The following is a 16,832-nucleotide window of genomic DNA, read 5'->3' as shown; positions in this document are numbered from 1 at the left end:
TCGATCCTTGAAGTTGTGTACTGCTCTTCATATTTTTTCGACAGATTAAGAAGGAAAATAAGCGTTAGTCAACAAATAAGCAACATAGACATTTAAAATCCGGATTCTAACATGTTCATAACACCTCAGTTTAAAAGGTTGGCTTAATGTTGCAATAGTATTATATCTAGCATACATGGGTTATTTTAACTTTTGAATAGTTATGACTGGTGGTTGTCTTGTTGATAGTTGCCTTTTTATCCCGTCATATCAAGAATAGACCGATTTATTTATTCTTCTTGAGTCGGTTTTGATCTCGTCAAATATTCGTTTATTAGCCTTAACTGTCTTTCTTTGGGCTTATGTGTGTGTATCACTTACACTATTCATCGCATGTCTTAAGCTTTTTTTTTTCTGGTTATAAGTAGTGAGTCGCACTTTATCAAGTGGAGTTGGCATAGTTTTCTTCTATGTTTTGTTTATCTTTCCCTTCTGAATAAACGAGTTATTCAAATAAAACCATCCAACTTCATCCGTATTTATCCTCCTTATTACCACCTTCGCACAAACGTTGAAATCAAATATCGTAGAATCGATAGTAAAGATTATTTATTAAAGAAATAACCAGTTGGTTAAAGCCAGAAACTGCTCATCATTACTTGCGTGAGGATTCGATTGATCGACAGCTTGAAGAATGCAAAACGGAAAAGTTGAGAAGTATTGACGATCTTCCTCATACTAACCAATACAAGAAACTTTAAGTTATATTGTAACATGCTAGAACATTTTGCTGTTGTATTAAATATTCGAATCAATACAGTTGTTCTAAATACGATTTCTGTATGTATTATTGTTATTCTGCATTAAGTGACTTTCAATCTTCTCAGAACTTCATCAATAGCCGAACAACCACGATGAAATATAACAGTTGATTTCATAGCAAGTGTATATTAACTCAAGTTGATTATCACTTGGCGGATAGACGATATTTTGTTAATCAATAAGCTTTAATATTGGTGATCTTGAATGAAGGTTGGTATATACATAAGATTTAACCTTTCATAACACTTACCACACCTTTATTTGTCTCGTTCAAATTGAATCTGGGTTATTTACTCGCTTTGTTCATGGTTGTTCAGTCAATGAAACATAGATATTGATAATGTGGAAAATTAAAATATAAACTATTTTGTTGAAATAAGATCAGTGAAAAATGTGTTACATGGAAACATCATCTTGAATGGAATGATCACAAAGCTTTCAAATTAAACTATCCAGCTTATGAAAAAACACGGCACCAACGAAAAGCATCCACTGTAATTAAATCTCTTCTGAATCATTTCAATATAGTGTTTAATGGTGTTGGAGTAGGTTGGAAGAAAGCTAGGGGTGGTAAGATCAAAATATGGCACAAATCCATGAAGTCATTGACAATTGGTTGGGATCGGCGAGACGATAGCAACCGATGGTTAGAGACCGTGAATGACATGGCTCGAAATCGCTGGCAATGGTGCAAATGCACCATTATCTCTATTTTGCTCTTTCCAAATTTACTTCACTCGATTATACTCATTGTGTAATGTCTTCAAACCGTAATCTTTCCGATTATTACATATACTTTTACCACCTCTACCACAATGGGATTTGAATCGACAGCTGCATCTCTGTACTAATGTGTTATGGCGACTTGAACTGATGTACGTTTGTACGAAGTTCTACGTTATTGCTGACTGACCGATAGTGTCTATATATCACTCACTATCAAATGTTTACAGTAAACTATGTAAAATTAACAAAAAACTATCAAATCACATACAAATACGCAACACTGAATACATAACAATTCTGTACTTATTATCAACTTGTATATTAAGTACGGAGTCATTTGATCGACTTAGATCCATCCAACTTGTGTGAAGCTGATGATTGTTTTAAGATGAAACCTCAAACTTAGTAATGGAAAGTTGAACACTTCAATCACTAAACTATTATGTATATCAATAGTATAGTATAGTACAGTAACGTATAGTATATAAGCATAATGAATTGTAACTTTTGGGATCCATTTATGGACCAATGGTATACGTATATTTCTATCGTATAATTATTAAATAACTAAACTGTTCATATTCATGTCCCTCTTATCATTCTCGAATTATGCCCTGTCTATCAATCACCATTTCCCTTATTCACAGCTACATTTGGCTAAATTTTGTACAAATGTTTTTCCTATTTTATGATACGATGTTGTCTTTCTGTTTGCTGTATAAACCTAGTATGTTTGAATTAAATGATTCATATCGGAGAGGCTGAGATTGACGTTCTAAAATTAACTGGCTGAGCTAGGCGGGAAGCAGGACCGATAAGGACTGTGGACTGCTCATACGGGTCTACGCGTCATTGATCCGATCGATAAATCACTGAACTCCAGTTGGCGGTATCATTACGTGATACATTAGCAGGGTACCCAGACCACAAGTTCTCACAAGAAATTTGAATACTTCAATCACTAAACTATTATGTATATCCATAGTATAATATAGTATAGTATATAATAACATAATATCAAAAACTCAAATTACCCGATTCATCCCAAATTTAATCGATTTTTAAGGAAAATTATTGAAAATTAAAAAATCAATATCCATCTTAGTAACTTACTGCATTGATTCGAGCATTTTCAATTCCTACTGTATTTAAACGACAACCATAAGTATAAATATTTTTTTCATTCATATTCAATAAATCAATTTCATTGATAAATTTATTCATATAATCCATTTGAAATGCATTAGTTTGCTTTTTCGATAATTTCTAAAACAAAAAAATATTCAATATTATATAATACATTAGAATTACTATAAGATCTACAAAACCCCTTCTGATATTCATCAACATATGCTCAATAGTGACTGGGATCAAGGGGTATTTCCTGGAGTTCTAGTAAGAAACAGTGATCAGTGGAGTTCAATTGATTCGATTGTGAAATAGTAGCTTACTGATCACCAATGGTTGATGTGTCACTCTATTTCATGGATCATTTGAAGTTAGACATTAACACCACTGGATGCCAGCTTATTGGTCTAGAGGTTAAGCGTTGGCTCACGAGACTGATAGATCCTAGGTTTGAATCTCAGGAGGCGGAATTGTAGATGGGCACTTCTGAGGAGTTCCACAATAGGACGAAACAGAGGCTCAATACTTTCAGGTTTTCCATGGTGGTCTAACTTCAACTGACTCATGATTTCAACCATTAAAATATGAATACAGTATTTAGATAGTAGAAATCATTATTTATGGAATAGAATAATAGATGATTATATATTATAAACGGTTTTACTATATTTTTAAATCAATCAGTCAGTTACAAACAATACAAGACTTAACAAATACCTATAAAGCGATAAAATGAAAAGACAGTTCGCAGCGAAGTAATCATCTCTATTGGCCGATTCCGCCTGGAGACCCTTTGGGGCTACTGCCGGTCCCAAGCCCGGATAGAGGAGAAGGATTGAGCATAGGATTAGCGACCCCATCCTGTAGAAAACCAACTTGTTAAAAACACGCTAACCAGAAAATATAATTCAAGGCAATACAAATAGGAATAATATCAAATGAAGTTGACAAAAAATAACAAGAAATATATTTCTAGTATTGCTGGTTAGCGGCCTATGATCCATTGTGAGTAATAGGCTTAAGTAAGTAAGTAATATTTGTAGTATCTCAGTGAGGAACAGAATGGAATTTTTGACATTTCATAACATAATTCAAGTCATCTCTTCGGCGAATCAGAATTGATTAAATTATGTTATCGTCAACTGTGTTTATAAATTTACGTGTACCTGCCGAAACAGCTATATTGAGCATGCTTCAAAAATACTTAGAACAAAAGACGAAATGACTTTAAACAGTGCAATTACTAAAGATCTCTTGAATACAGGACATCAGATTGATACCTTGCAATTTATCCAAGTGGTTCATGAACAACCAAACTCCAGTCTTTTGAAGTTTGCTGAAGCCGTTACTATCAAGTGTCAGGAATCTGATTTATATTTTCAAACGAAGATGGTTATCAATCTCTCCTTGCCTTGGTGACAAATATTCCTTTTGTGCATCTTACAACTTTTTCCTTGTTTTTAAAAGTCTTTCTAGCATTTACTACATCACTATGTCTTGCTCTTTAGACTGTCTCCTAGATTACTAATTTTATTTTATTAACTACGCTTTACTCATTTTATTCTTATCACTGTAGTCACTTATTTCTGGCCGTTTGGATTTTCTCTTACATAAGGTAAATTTTACAATATTCAGTCGATTGCATTTATTCATACGCTTGCTATGCAATACTAATGTATCTTCAACATGATATAATCTCGCTCGCGAGATTCCAACCCAGGACTTGTCGGTCTAGTGTGATTATTGATTATTATAATCCTCTTTCTTCCAATCACTCAATTTTAGTTTATAATTGACATGTCATTTATATAATTATTACGTAACGTATCAGTATGGGGTTGTGTAGATTATTAACCTCTAGAGTTCAAACGTTCGCGCGCTAGACCAGAAGCTCTGGGTTCGAATCCCGCGAGCGGGATAGTGAATGCACATTGCTGACGAGTCCCACAATAGGACGAGACGTCCGTCCAGTACTTCCATGTTTTCACTCACTCATGTACTAAAACTGAGTAATATTGAGTATGTTGGAAACCATTAATTCAATTCTTAATGATGATATATACGAAATAACTAAGATTGAAAAACTAATACCTTAGAATAGTACAGAAAATAGAATTAGGGTAAAGTAAAAGAGTGAATGTAACTGTGATATTTCCCTATCGATTTTTTCCTCATAACAAATAATTCCACAAATCGGAATGTATAAAATTCAACATAGTATGAGATCATAGATTGAAAGTCCTGTTGAATTTGTAACTAAGAGGGGAGGGGAAGCAAAAGTGAACTGTGTGTTTGATATTACATGCAATTCATACATATTCGGTTGGAAACAGCTGATGAGAAACCACGAAATCTAATTAATTCATATTATTTTACATACATGTTCGTTCTGATTTTATCTAAGATATTTCACTTATTACTTGTACAGATGAATCTAATATATAGGTCATTGTTTTGTTTCTTTTTATCATAGATCGACATCAATTGGGGTACATTTGAAAGTCAATGAAATATTTTATTCCTCTCTAGGACTCCACAGTACTGCTCGCCTACTGTATTTAAGGAATGTTGAAAGCGCATTATTTTTCTCCTACCAAGATAATATCTAATAATCAGAGTCTTCAACATAATCCATTCCATTAATAATATCTAACCCATTCCTGACATAACAGATGTTTACTCTCCTCAGAATCATATTAGAACTTCAACAGTTCTTCTTGAAATCAATCATCAGACCAATCAATAATCAACTAATCAATAAACAGATAATAAAAAGTAATTTATCCTTAAAAAAAAAACAAAAAAAGACTTACTAGATCAAAATCAAGTTTTTTATTCTCATCATTCAATCGATTTATTTCATTTTCCAATGAACGAATATTCTGATTCATTTCTAATGGATCAAAATAATCAAATCATGTTCAATGATAACATAATTATTTATCTATAACATTATCATCATCATTATCATCATGTATGCACGTACGAAGTTCTACGTTGTTGTTTACTGACTGACATAATCATCAACATTTACAATATTCCGTGATAATGTAAATATCTTGATGGATTTTTGTTCTCTGAGCTGGATGGTTTGGTCGTTGAGCTTTCATCGTTCTTTTGAACGACATCATCAACTGCCCATTAGGATGGAATGTGCTGATGATGTCGTTCAGAAGAACGATGAAAGCTCCACGACCAAACCATCCAACTCAGAGAACAAAAATTCATCGAAATCATCCACCTGAGCTACAAATCTTCTCCATCATCTTATAATGTAAACATTTATCTTATTCAAATATTTCTTTCTTGTATAGAATGATGAGTATGGACTTACCATGGATTCCTAAAACTAGAACTAAACCATTATCATAACTTCGAATACCTCTTCAATGGATCGTAGTTTATGATTGAAATAGTCTTCAAGTAATAAGAATTTTTTATGAATTAGTGAATCTTTGATATGATCAATAATAATTACATTTTGTAAAGATGTATAATTACAAAAACACTTTATATCCAAAGACATCAGAAAAATTAATGCTTTTGCTTTTTGTAGAAGGAGATGAACATTTCAACATGAAGGTTAAAAAATGACACTTATGAAGCTTTCTTGAAATAATATTCAGCCTCTGCATCAGTAGGAACCAACATACACGACAGGAAAAAGTAAGATCCCCAAATACAACACAAAGATCACCAAGCCAATCATACTTGATGGCGAAACTCTGGAAGATGTGGAATCTTTCACGTACCTGGGAAGCATCATCGATGAACAAGGTCAGTCAGTTAGTAACAACGTAGGACTTCGTAAATACGTACATCACTTCGAGTTTCCATACCACATTAGCACTGAGATACAAGTTTCGATTCAAATCCCATAGCGATAGAGATAGTAAAAGTATAAGCAGAAATCGGAAACACTACGGTTTGAAGATGTTATTCAAGGAGTATAATCCAGTGAAATAAATTTGGAAACAGGAAAATAAAGGACATGAAGAATTCATCAGATTAGAACTTGGAAGAACATAAAGAGTGAATGCACCTGCGCTTTTGCAAACGATTTTGAGCCATATCATTCAAGGTCTCTAACCATCGGTCGCTATCGTCTCGCGGATCCAAACCAGGTAGTCTACACCTACCAACAATGCTCAGTCCACTTGTCAGTGCAAGTATTTATAAATAGCTGTCTACGCAAGATACTCAGCATTCATTGGACGGATACCATCAGTAGCAATCTTCTGTGAGAGAGAACAAACCAACCTCCAGCTGAAGGGGAAATTAGGAAAAGACGATGGAACTGGATAGGACATACATTACGCAAATCATCAAACTGCATCACGAGGCAAGCCGTAACTTCGAATCCTGAAGGGAGGTGGAAAAGAGGAAGGCCAAAGAACACATTACGTCGGGAAATGGAATCAAATATGAAAGGATGAATAACAACTGGAAAGAGTTGGAAATGATTTTCCAGGACGAAATCGGATGAAGAGTGTTCGTGGTCGGTGTATGCTCCTCCACGAAGAGTAAAAGTCGTAAGCAAGTAAGTAATAAACCTTTAAAGTAGATCCGACTAGAATTTCGGAAGATGTTATTGATATGGTTGAAAAGTTGTTATAACTAGTGTTGGAAATCTCTTATTGACAATAAAAAGTTATATTTTAAATACATGGATTGATTGTCGTTAGTATCACTGGTGTGGAACCGTTTTATCATGAAGCTTTTATTGTTGTTTTATTAGAAGGATATTGAAGACGCAGGGAATTAGGGAATGATGGTAAATCAATTGATGAGGTTGTGAATCTACATCGACCGAGATGGTTGAGCAACGTGTTACGTATGTCTAAACACCGATTACCACGACGCACAATATTGACTACTATTGGGAATGGTTGGAAGAAAGTTAGAGGCGGCCAAACGAAAATGTGGAATCAGTGCTTGAAGTCACTAACTTCTAGTCTGAGCCATGTTGGTAGATGCAGACTACTTGGTTGGGGTCCGCGTGACTATCGTAGTCAATGGTTGTAGACTCTGGGTGACATGGCTCAGAATCGATCACAATGGCGAAGGTGTATACACTCTCTGTTTTCCCTTAAACTAAGAGATTAAAATTGCTTCATATCTTTCTTTCTACCAACTAATTCTTTCTTCCTGTATTATATCCTTATATGCAATCTTTCTTTTATATATTACCACCATTGAGTTAACTGCTTCTATGAATTTGGTGTTTATCTTGTTGTGCTAATGAGGTATGACAACTTGAATTGATGCATGTATGTGCCTGGTCCTACGTTGTAGCTGACTGAGAAGTTCTCTAGCATTCTAAGAGGTTTTTCTAACACGGATTTCGACACTTTGTTAATATAGTATATATATATATATATATATATATATATATATATATATATATATATATATATATATATACACTATAATTTCTACGTAATCCTTAACTGCCTTGTGTTTGTTACTGAGACTCGAAATCCAGTGATGCGTAATGAAAACAATAAATACTGATGGGAAAGATTTATTTGACCCAGTAAGTAAATCAAGAGAAATATATTTTCATAAGTACATCACTTTTCATGTGATTTATTTACATTCAGGTTAACAGTTAGGTTTGTTTATACTGAATTCAGTAGTATGTAGCATCAATTAATCAATAAATTACTGTGTGCACACATATCAAATAATTAAGCATTTATATAACAAATAGATATGACCGATTAACTAATTCATATAATTACACCATAAAATAAGATTACAAGTTACAGATGATTGTAGAGATGATTGTCCTTTGCAATCCAAATGATTAAGTAATTAGAAATGGGTTTTGTGAATATTATAGTAATTTAATAGCTAAATTTATGAGTCAATTGAAGCTAGATCACCGTGGATAATCTGGAAGCCCTAAACGACCTTTTCGTTCTAGCATAGGACTACTCAACAGTACGTATGCACAAACCACAAGCGAGATTTGAACCCAGGACCTATCAGTCTCGCGCATGAATGCTTAAACTCTAGACCATTAAAACGGCATCCAACGGTGTTAATGTCTAACTTCAACTAATCCACGAAGTTGCGCCACCGTTCAGTGAGTTACTATCTGACAATAGACCGGGTTGAATTTCAATGGTCATGGCTTCTCAATAGAACTCCAGGAAATACCTCTTGGAGACCGTCACTAGTGAGGATATGATGATCATAATTAGAAATAGGTTTTGTGAATATTATAGTAATTTAATAGTCAAATTTATGAGTCAATTAAAGCTAGACCACCATGAGAAACCTGAAACCACTAGACGACCGTTTCGTCCTAATAAGTAATTGCTTGCCATATATCAGAATAAATTAGCAAACTTATCTGCATGCAATGATACAAATGATGACATTGTAATTTATTAACTGCTTACCATAATCTTATCCATATTACATAATCGTATATTCATGTTATTGATGAATTAAACATTAAAACAGAATTCCACAAATGATGTATAAAATCAGTTACCATGCTATTACATAACTTATCATCTTTTCTATCACAAATGTAATCGTATACCTACCTAATTAACATTGGTAATCATAACAAAACTTGTGAAAATTTGCATCTATTCTACTTATTTATCTAAAGATTTATTATTGTAGTATAAAATTTGCATAATCTGATCATTAAAACCAAAAAACGTTAGTTACCATTTCCGTTTTTTGTCCAATGAATAAAACAAAATTGGATACAATTAGAAGTTAATTTTCACTATAAACATGTAAATAACTCGGCCTGGAGCCCCTCTTAAGCTACTGTCGGTCCCAAGCTTAGATAAAAGAGGAGGGTTGGGCATGAGATTAGCGACCTAGTCCTGTAGAAAATCAACTCGCTAAAATACGCTAACCATAAAAAAATAATTCAAACCATTTAAACTCTGCCCTGGGAGTTAGAAGATCTTCATTTAGAAGAGTTCTGACTCCTCATGGTGAACAAACCAGATCTCAGCAGAGGAAGAAATCAGGAAGAGGCGATAGAAGTGGATAGGATACACATTGAGGAAAACACACAACTGCATCACAAGGAAATCCCTCACATGGAATCCTTAGGTTCAAAAGAGAAGAGGAAGACCTAAGAACACGATACACCGGAAAGTAGAGACACATATGAGAAGAATTCATAACAATTGGATAGAACTAAAAAGCAAGGCCTAAGAAAGAGTGGGTTGGAGAATGCTGGTCGGCAGCCCTATCCTCCATTGGGATTAATAGACGTAAGTAAGTAATAAAAATGCAAATGATTATTCAGAACAAAAAGAATTGTCAGATACAGTTGTAAAGAAAAGAAAAACAAAAATATGTAATAGTCGTTTGATCAACTGCATGAATCTGTATATATACTCAACCTCTCAAGTGGGTTATTGGAAAGAACGATGATGTCTGTGTAGCCATTTAGCTGTGAGTATTGATATCGGTATGGTATCCAAGGTTAAAAGTATAGCGATGTAATCCTAACCCAATGCATCTTAACATTATTGTGTTTCCAGCTTATCTATGACAGAATTTGTATTCTGCTAATTTACTCATGAAGCATAGACGCTTGATCAGGATACTTTAACCAACTCTGTCCTTAGCTCTCCTTACCAATTGTTTTCAAGTATCATTCATTCCTTTGATACCTACCTCCAATTTTCGGCACAATGCCTTTTTAGATCTTTCTCTTTTTCTTTTACTTTTAGGTTCCCAACTAAGGCTTTGCTTCGTGATGTAGTTTGATAATCTCTGCAATGTATGCCCTACCCTCCTTCAGTTTATTTCCTTAACTCCCTCTTTATCTGGAAGTTGGTTTGTTCTGTTACATTAGATTGTTGTTGATGATAACTAGTCAACGGATATTGAGTATCCTGAGTAGATAACTATTTATAAATACCTGCACATTTTGATGATGTTTGTGGTAGTTCTCTAAGCTTCAGCTCCATATTGTAGAACTCTCCTAATATTTGTATTGCAAATCCTGATAGTTGTTTTGAGTTCCATATGTTCTTGAATTGTCACTTATTAATTCTGAAATTTAACCAAAGTATCCTGTCACCAAATTCTAAGTAGGTGAGCTGAGGTTTGAAACATTTTCATTTTAAGCACAAACCACTGATTATTAATATTTGCAACCTATTCATTTGTACTCTCCAACTACTTCATTATCTTCCATGAAATAGTCAAAGCGTTTAACAGCACTCTAGATGGTATCGAAGTTTTTTTTTAAATTAAGCCCTATATAAAACAATATCAATCTCTTTAAAGCATTGAAAGTGTGTACTTTTTTTTCCCTAAACTTACCAACCTGTAATGACTTAGTTTCTGTTTCAATCTTTTCAATTTTTTCTACTTTATTATTTAATCCCTTCAATATTGGTAGCTCATCTTGGACATTTTTATCCATCTGTTGACACTTTTCAACGAATTCATCCAACAATTTATTTAGTGCTATATAAACATCAACAGAGAGAGAATAATATTTAAATAGCAATGATATATTTGAGAGTAAGAGATAGAAAATAAAGATTATCGAAAACTGAAGGTCTTAGGTTCGAGGCCAGCGTGAAGGGTCATAAATACGCACGGTTGAGAAGTCCCATACTAGGACAAGACGGTTGTCCAATGCCTTCAGGTCTAACACTGATCTATTTATGATTTTATACGTAAAACATGTTGAGTGAAAAGAAAATACATTTCATCACTATTGATTTACATTAAGAAATATTTCGCCATGAATCATGCTAGCTTATTGCTTATGAGTTAGGATATTGAATTTATATAAATCATCATTTATATAAATCAATCGACCTATGTGACGGATGGGATACTGCTCGGTTGCTCAAACCGAGACCGGTCGTTTTCTTAGGAGGTCATACGCTGAGCATTCGATCTAAAGATCTGATTCATAAGGTAGTAAAGAAACATAAGGAGATGCAGACCCATGGTAACCGGTCTCTAACTATTGGTTCATACGCTATTTGTTCCCTCAAGATCCTGGAGCCCATGTACATCATTGGTTTGGAATCGGGGTTTCGTAATTCCTCCATATCCACCTACCTGGTTAAAGCGCCGGACAGTTGATTTTCGTCCTCTCAATTCCGTAAACAACAGTAATGTCGCGAGGAGGGAGTGAGTAGGACTTCCCTTTCAGTGGTTGTATGCATGTGGCAATGTGAGAGCATTTCGAGCGGGAGAGCTCACTCTCCCTACTTTCGGCCGTACCAGGGCAGTTGGTATTCAGTGGTTAATTAGTACCGACTAATAACTTCTGAGATATTCAAGGAAGTTTACTATGGCTTCACAGTCACATACGGTTGTTACTAAGCCAATTTAATGTGTTAATAACAAGCAATCTTCATAAGCATTTGAGTACTATCGATTAAACTTCTAAAAATTTTAATAAGTTGAATAACTTTATATAGAAATACGATCTATATGATCCTGATTAGTTTGAGACAATTGAATGTCACACCTTTTTCTTCACTCTAACACTCATAATTTATTAACATTTTTGATCCCCCAAAAAAACTATCTACCAATTGCCTGAAGTTAGTCAAAAACTAACGTGATAATGAATCAAGGCAAACTTAATAATCTATAAATAGTTTCTTTTTCCTTCAAGTACTATCATCGTAGTTATGTTGTATTTTGTGGGTCAAAATCAATTTTATTGAGGGTATTTTGTTAGCCAATTGTAATCTTGCTACTATTATAGAAGTGAGTCAATCAGATTTGATATGAGAAGTTTTTATGAAGCACAAAAAGGTAAACTACCGAATATTGACTCAACTTCGGCCTATTTAAATGAGTACATCATAACGGAATAATTTTTATTTAATAACTGAATTCGTGAGTCATTTGAAGTTAGACCATCATGAAAAACCTGGAAGCACTGAACGGCCGTTTCGTCCTAGTATGGGAATTCTCATTAGTACACATCCATGACCCCGCCTCCCGAGATTCGAACCCAGGACCTATCAGTCTCGTGAGCGAGCCGGTATCTAACGTTGTTAATATCTAACTTCAACTAATCCACGAAATTGCGCCACCGTCCACAATTGTCTTCAATGAGTTACTGTCCACTGGTTAAGGCTTCTCACTGGGACTCCGTAAAATCCTGAAGCTAGTCACCAGTGAGCACATGATTCTTATCAGAATAGGTGAGGATCGTGGATGCGCACTGCTGAGGAGTCCCATACTAGGAAGAAATGACCGTCCAGTGCTTCCAGGTTTTCCTTGGTAGTTTAGCTTCAATTGAATCATGAATTCAACTGTTAAATTACTATAATAACCACAAAATCCCCTTCTCTGATTATAATTTTTATTTGTTGAATTGCTTAGTAACGTAATAATCTGTGATTATTGTTACAAAAATAACAATTGAAGAATCTTAATACAATCATAGCAGAAAGAGATATTCTTAGAGTAAGATATATATATATATATATATATATATATATATATATATATAATCAGTTTATTTTGCTTAAATATAATTCTTCCCACTAGATCAGGACATCTCAGAGGATATAGAAGGCAAGTAGAAAAGCCAAGAAATAACAAAATACACGTAGTATACAGGTTTTTCACGCCGAGTCATCAATACTTGGAATCTGCTGCCCGAAGCAGTGGTGTCCGCACCTTCAATTGACTTTCAAGAGAAGCCTGGACACTCACAGAAGCATACCAGAAAAGGAATAACATAATCCGTAGGCTTTCTGTCCTTGCTACACAAATCTGAATCTAGCTTTCCACAATTTCAAAATACTTTCTAACTAACATTTATGTTTCTTACAATAACTAACACAATAGAATGATTTTAAACTACAAAATTACATTCCTATATAGAACGTACTTATATTTTAAAACAAAAGAATTCATTAAAACAAAATTCTTGAATTATTTATTCAGTAAACCGCCTAATTGAATTTATTTCCAATTATCAATTATTTATGATTATCAACTTATTGGCTAAAAAATAGACCAATATTTCCTAGAATATCTTTTATCGATTTCTCAAATTCATCTCAACAGTCTAAGTTTATCAATATTCTTTTAACAATGATTAGATTGTTCTTCAGTCGATCAGACATTTAGGAAAGCATCTAACTGCGTCACATGGCAAACCCTCACATGGAATCCTCAGGGTCGAAGCAGAAGAGGAAAACCTAAGAACACATTACGCCGAGATGTAGAGACATACATGATAAGAATGAACAACAATTGGATAGAACTAGAAAGGTAGGCTCAATACAGAGTGGGTTGGAGAATGTTGGTCGGCAGCCTATGCTACATTGGTAGTAACAGGTGTAAGTAAATAAGTCAGTCGATCAGTTAATAAACATAATCCGTCAACTGAACAGAAACATGGATTTTTTTTATAAATTTAATAGTTGGATTCGTAAAACAATTGAAGTTAGATCAGCATAGAAAACCTGGAAGCACTGGATGATCGTTTCGTTCTATCCTGGGACTCTCAAGCAGTGCGCATCCACGATCCTGTCTCGCGAGATTCAAACCCAGGACCTATCGGTCTAGCACACGAACCCTTAACATCAAGATCACTGAGCCGGCCGGCATCCAACGGTGTTAATGTCTAACTTCAACTAATGTTCAATGATTAGAAGTATTTCAGTCTAGTTCAACTGAACGCAAAATAACATTTGCAGATTACAATAGTTGAGAACATGAGTCAATTGAAGCTAGACCACCATGGAAAATCTGGATGGCTGTTTCGTCTTATTTTGGGAACCCTCGGCAGTGCTCATCCACAATATCGCCTCGCAAGATTTGAACCCAGGATCTATCAGTCTTGCGCGCGAGCGCTTAACCACTAGACCACTGATTAGTTTATTTAATAGTTAATTTGAATTGGAATGAAACGTATATTACTGATGTTATATCTAGAAGGTTGTTCTTGATATACCGCGTATAACGTGAGCACTAAAACGCCAGAACCCGTCCAAGTCGCAATGCGAAGATAGAATATTAATGAGAGGAATATTGTTCCCCGACAGTGTCCATTATAGTACAAAATTGTCAGGTACTTATAGTTTTTAGTAAGAACGAAATCATCATTACAGTCCTCCAATCCGCATACAGGAGGTTATTAGCATTGACCAATCAGGAAGCTACACGTAGGAATTCTAGGATTTTCTTCCAAAAGATGATTGGATGGAATATCTTCGGCTCCTTCTGAGCCTCCTACAGCTTCCTCGAGTTCACCCGTGGTCCTTCATCACAATTGAATGAATCATTCATTATAGATTGTACCAAACAACAACAAAAAAAACACAAATAACAAAAAAATAATAGTGTTTCTTTTGTTTATTTCATTTTTTTCTTTTTTTAACAACTAACTTACAAACAATTTTCTCTGTAGTATGTATTCTTTCATGATCATGATGTTCTTTTTCCACTTTCATTGTTGTTTGAATTTCTTCGCGTTTCTGTTTGTTCATTTCAATTTCTTTTTCTAATTGAGTTTTCTGGAAATATTGATTAAATATGACTAATTAGTTAGTTAGTTAGTTACTTCAAATATTTCACAAGTGGAAGATAGAAATAATATGGTGGATACTACTTATGTGTCCCCAAATGCCCTGGTACGGCTGAGAGTGGTGAGAAGTCAGCTATCCCTCACGAAATGCTCTCACATTGCCACATGCATACAACCACTGACAGGGAAGTCCTATTCACTGCCTTCTCGCGACATTACTGTTGTTTACGAAATTGAGGGGACGCAAAGCGATTATCCGGCGCTTTAACCGGGTAGGTGGATACGGAGGAGTTGCAAAACCCTGATTCCAAACCAATAGTACACATGGGCTCCAGGATCTTGAGGGAACAAATAGCGTATGAACCAATAGTTAGAGACCGGTTACCATGGGTCTGCATCTCCTTATGTTTCTTTACTACCTTATGAATCAGATCTTTTGATCGAATGTTCTGGGTGTGACCTCCTAAGAAAACGACTGATTTGGGTTTGGGCACTCGAGCAGTATCCCATCCGTCACATAGGTCGAGTGATTTATGTAGCGCATATCTATTTGATGCCTCCTTTTACTAATGTTTATGCGTTTAAATAAATAAATAAATAAATAAATGCTACTCATTGATGTTTAAGACTACAATTGATCAGCCACTTATTGGCAAATATGCATAATGTGGGTCTTATCTCGATATTGCCTTATTTCACAAACATTCTAAGCAAAAATGGATAGTGATTAGTAGTGGAATTCAGAACGAGTATTTCATTTTATTTTGGACTTGTCAGTTAGATTTATCTGTATCTCAGATTTGATGTTCACCCTGAGACTCGAACACAGCACCATTTGCTTTAAACACCATCACGTTATCCACTTAGCTACTAAATTCTGATAGCCACTTGCTTGTATAATGGGGTGAAGTTTTAAATTCATTTGATATTGTTTATTTGAATCTTATCGTTAATACTGGATACTTAGTTCGAGTCTCAGAATGAACATCAACTCTTAGATGCCAGTACACCTAGCTGACAAGTCTTGAATTACACTACTAATCATTATTCATCTTTTCTTAGTAAGTCTAATATTTCCAATCATATTTCAATAAATACAACATTCGATCAATGTTGGTAGATGCAGACTACTTGGTTTGCCTCCGCGTGACTACCGTAACAAGTGGCTGGAGACTGTGGTTGACATGGCTCAGAATCGATCACAATAGTTTAGGTGTATACACTCTCTGTCTTCCCTTAAACTATGAGATTAAAATCGCTTTATATCTTTCTTTCTACCAACTAATTCTTTCTTCCTGTATTATATCCTTATTGCAATTTTTCTATTATAGATTACGACCACTGAATTAACTACTTCTATGAATTCGATATTCATCTTGTTTTGCTAATGAGGTATGGCAATTTGGACGGATGCACATATGTGCCTGATCCTACGTTGTAGGTGACTGACTGACTGAGATACAACATTCATTATTATTATTATTACTGTAATTTGCTTGCCAAATTTGTTTTAATTTTAAATATTTGAAATATTTGTTACTAATTAAATAGATCAGATCAATAAATCATTTGAACCATTGAACATCAATGAATTCTATTGAATAAATTTCATTATTCTTCCTTATTATTCATTATGTGAATAGTTTAAATGGGATGTGATATA

General features: G+C 34.5%; 2 protein-coding genes across 2 annotated transcripts in view; one reads left to right on the top strand and one right to left on the bottom strand.

The window, feature by feature from the left end:
* Positions 1-5,418, top strand: part of EVI5_1 (ecotropic viral integration site) — a 78,199-nt gene extending 72,781 nt beyond the window's left edge. Inside the window, exon 18 of the mRNA XM_035731133.2 lies at positions 5,129-5,418. The gene's annotated coding sequence lies outside the window, so the exon portion shown is untranslated. The remainder of the gene's footprint in view (positions 1-5,128) is intronic.
* Positions 1-16,832, bottom strand: part of MS3_00010517 (uncharacterized protein) — a gene marked incomplete at its 3' end in the record, with an annotated part of 72,341 nt that overhangs the window by 7,133 nt on the left and 48,376 nt on the right. The window contains exons 15-18 of the mRNA XM_051218893.1: positions 15,035-15,158; positions 10,972-11,118; positions 5,469-5,548; positions 2,641-2,793 (exon numbers count right to left, since the gene is read on the bottom strand). Of these exons, the coding sequence (XP_051072742.1) occupies positions 2,641-2,793; positions 5,469-5,548; positions 10,972-11,118; positions 15,035-15,158 (504 nt within the window). The remainder of the gene's footprint in view (positions 1-2,640; positions 2,794-5,468; positions 5,549-10,971; positions 11,119-15,034; positions 15,159-16,832) is intronic.

This window comes from Schistosoma haematobium, chromosome ZW, assembly GCF_000699445.3.
Source record: "Schistosoma haematobium chromosome ZW, whole genome shotgun sequence".
In the NCBI taxonomy this organism is placed as follows: Eukaryota; Metazoa; Platyhelminthes; class Trematoda; order Strigeidida; family Schistosomatidae; genus Schistosoma; species Schistosoma haematobium.
Note: the sequence above shows the minus strand (reverse complement) of the source record. Positions and strands in the feature narration are given on the sequence as shown.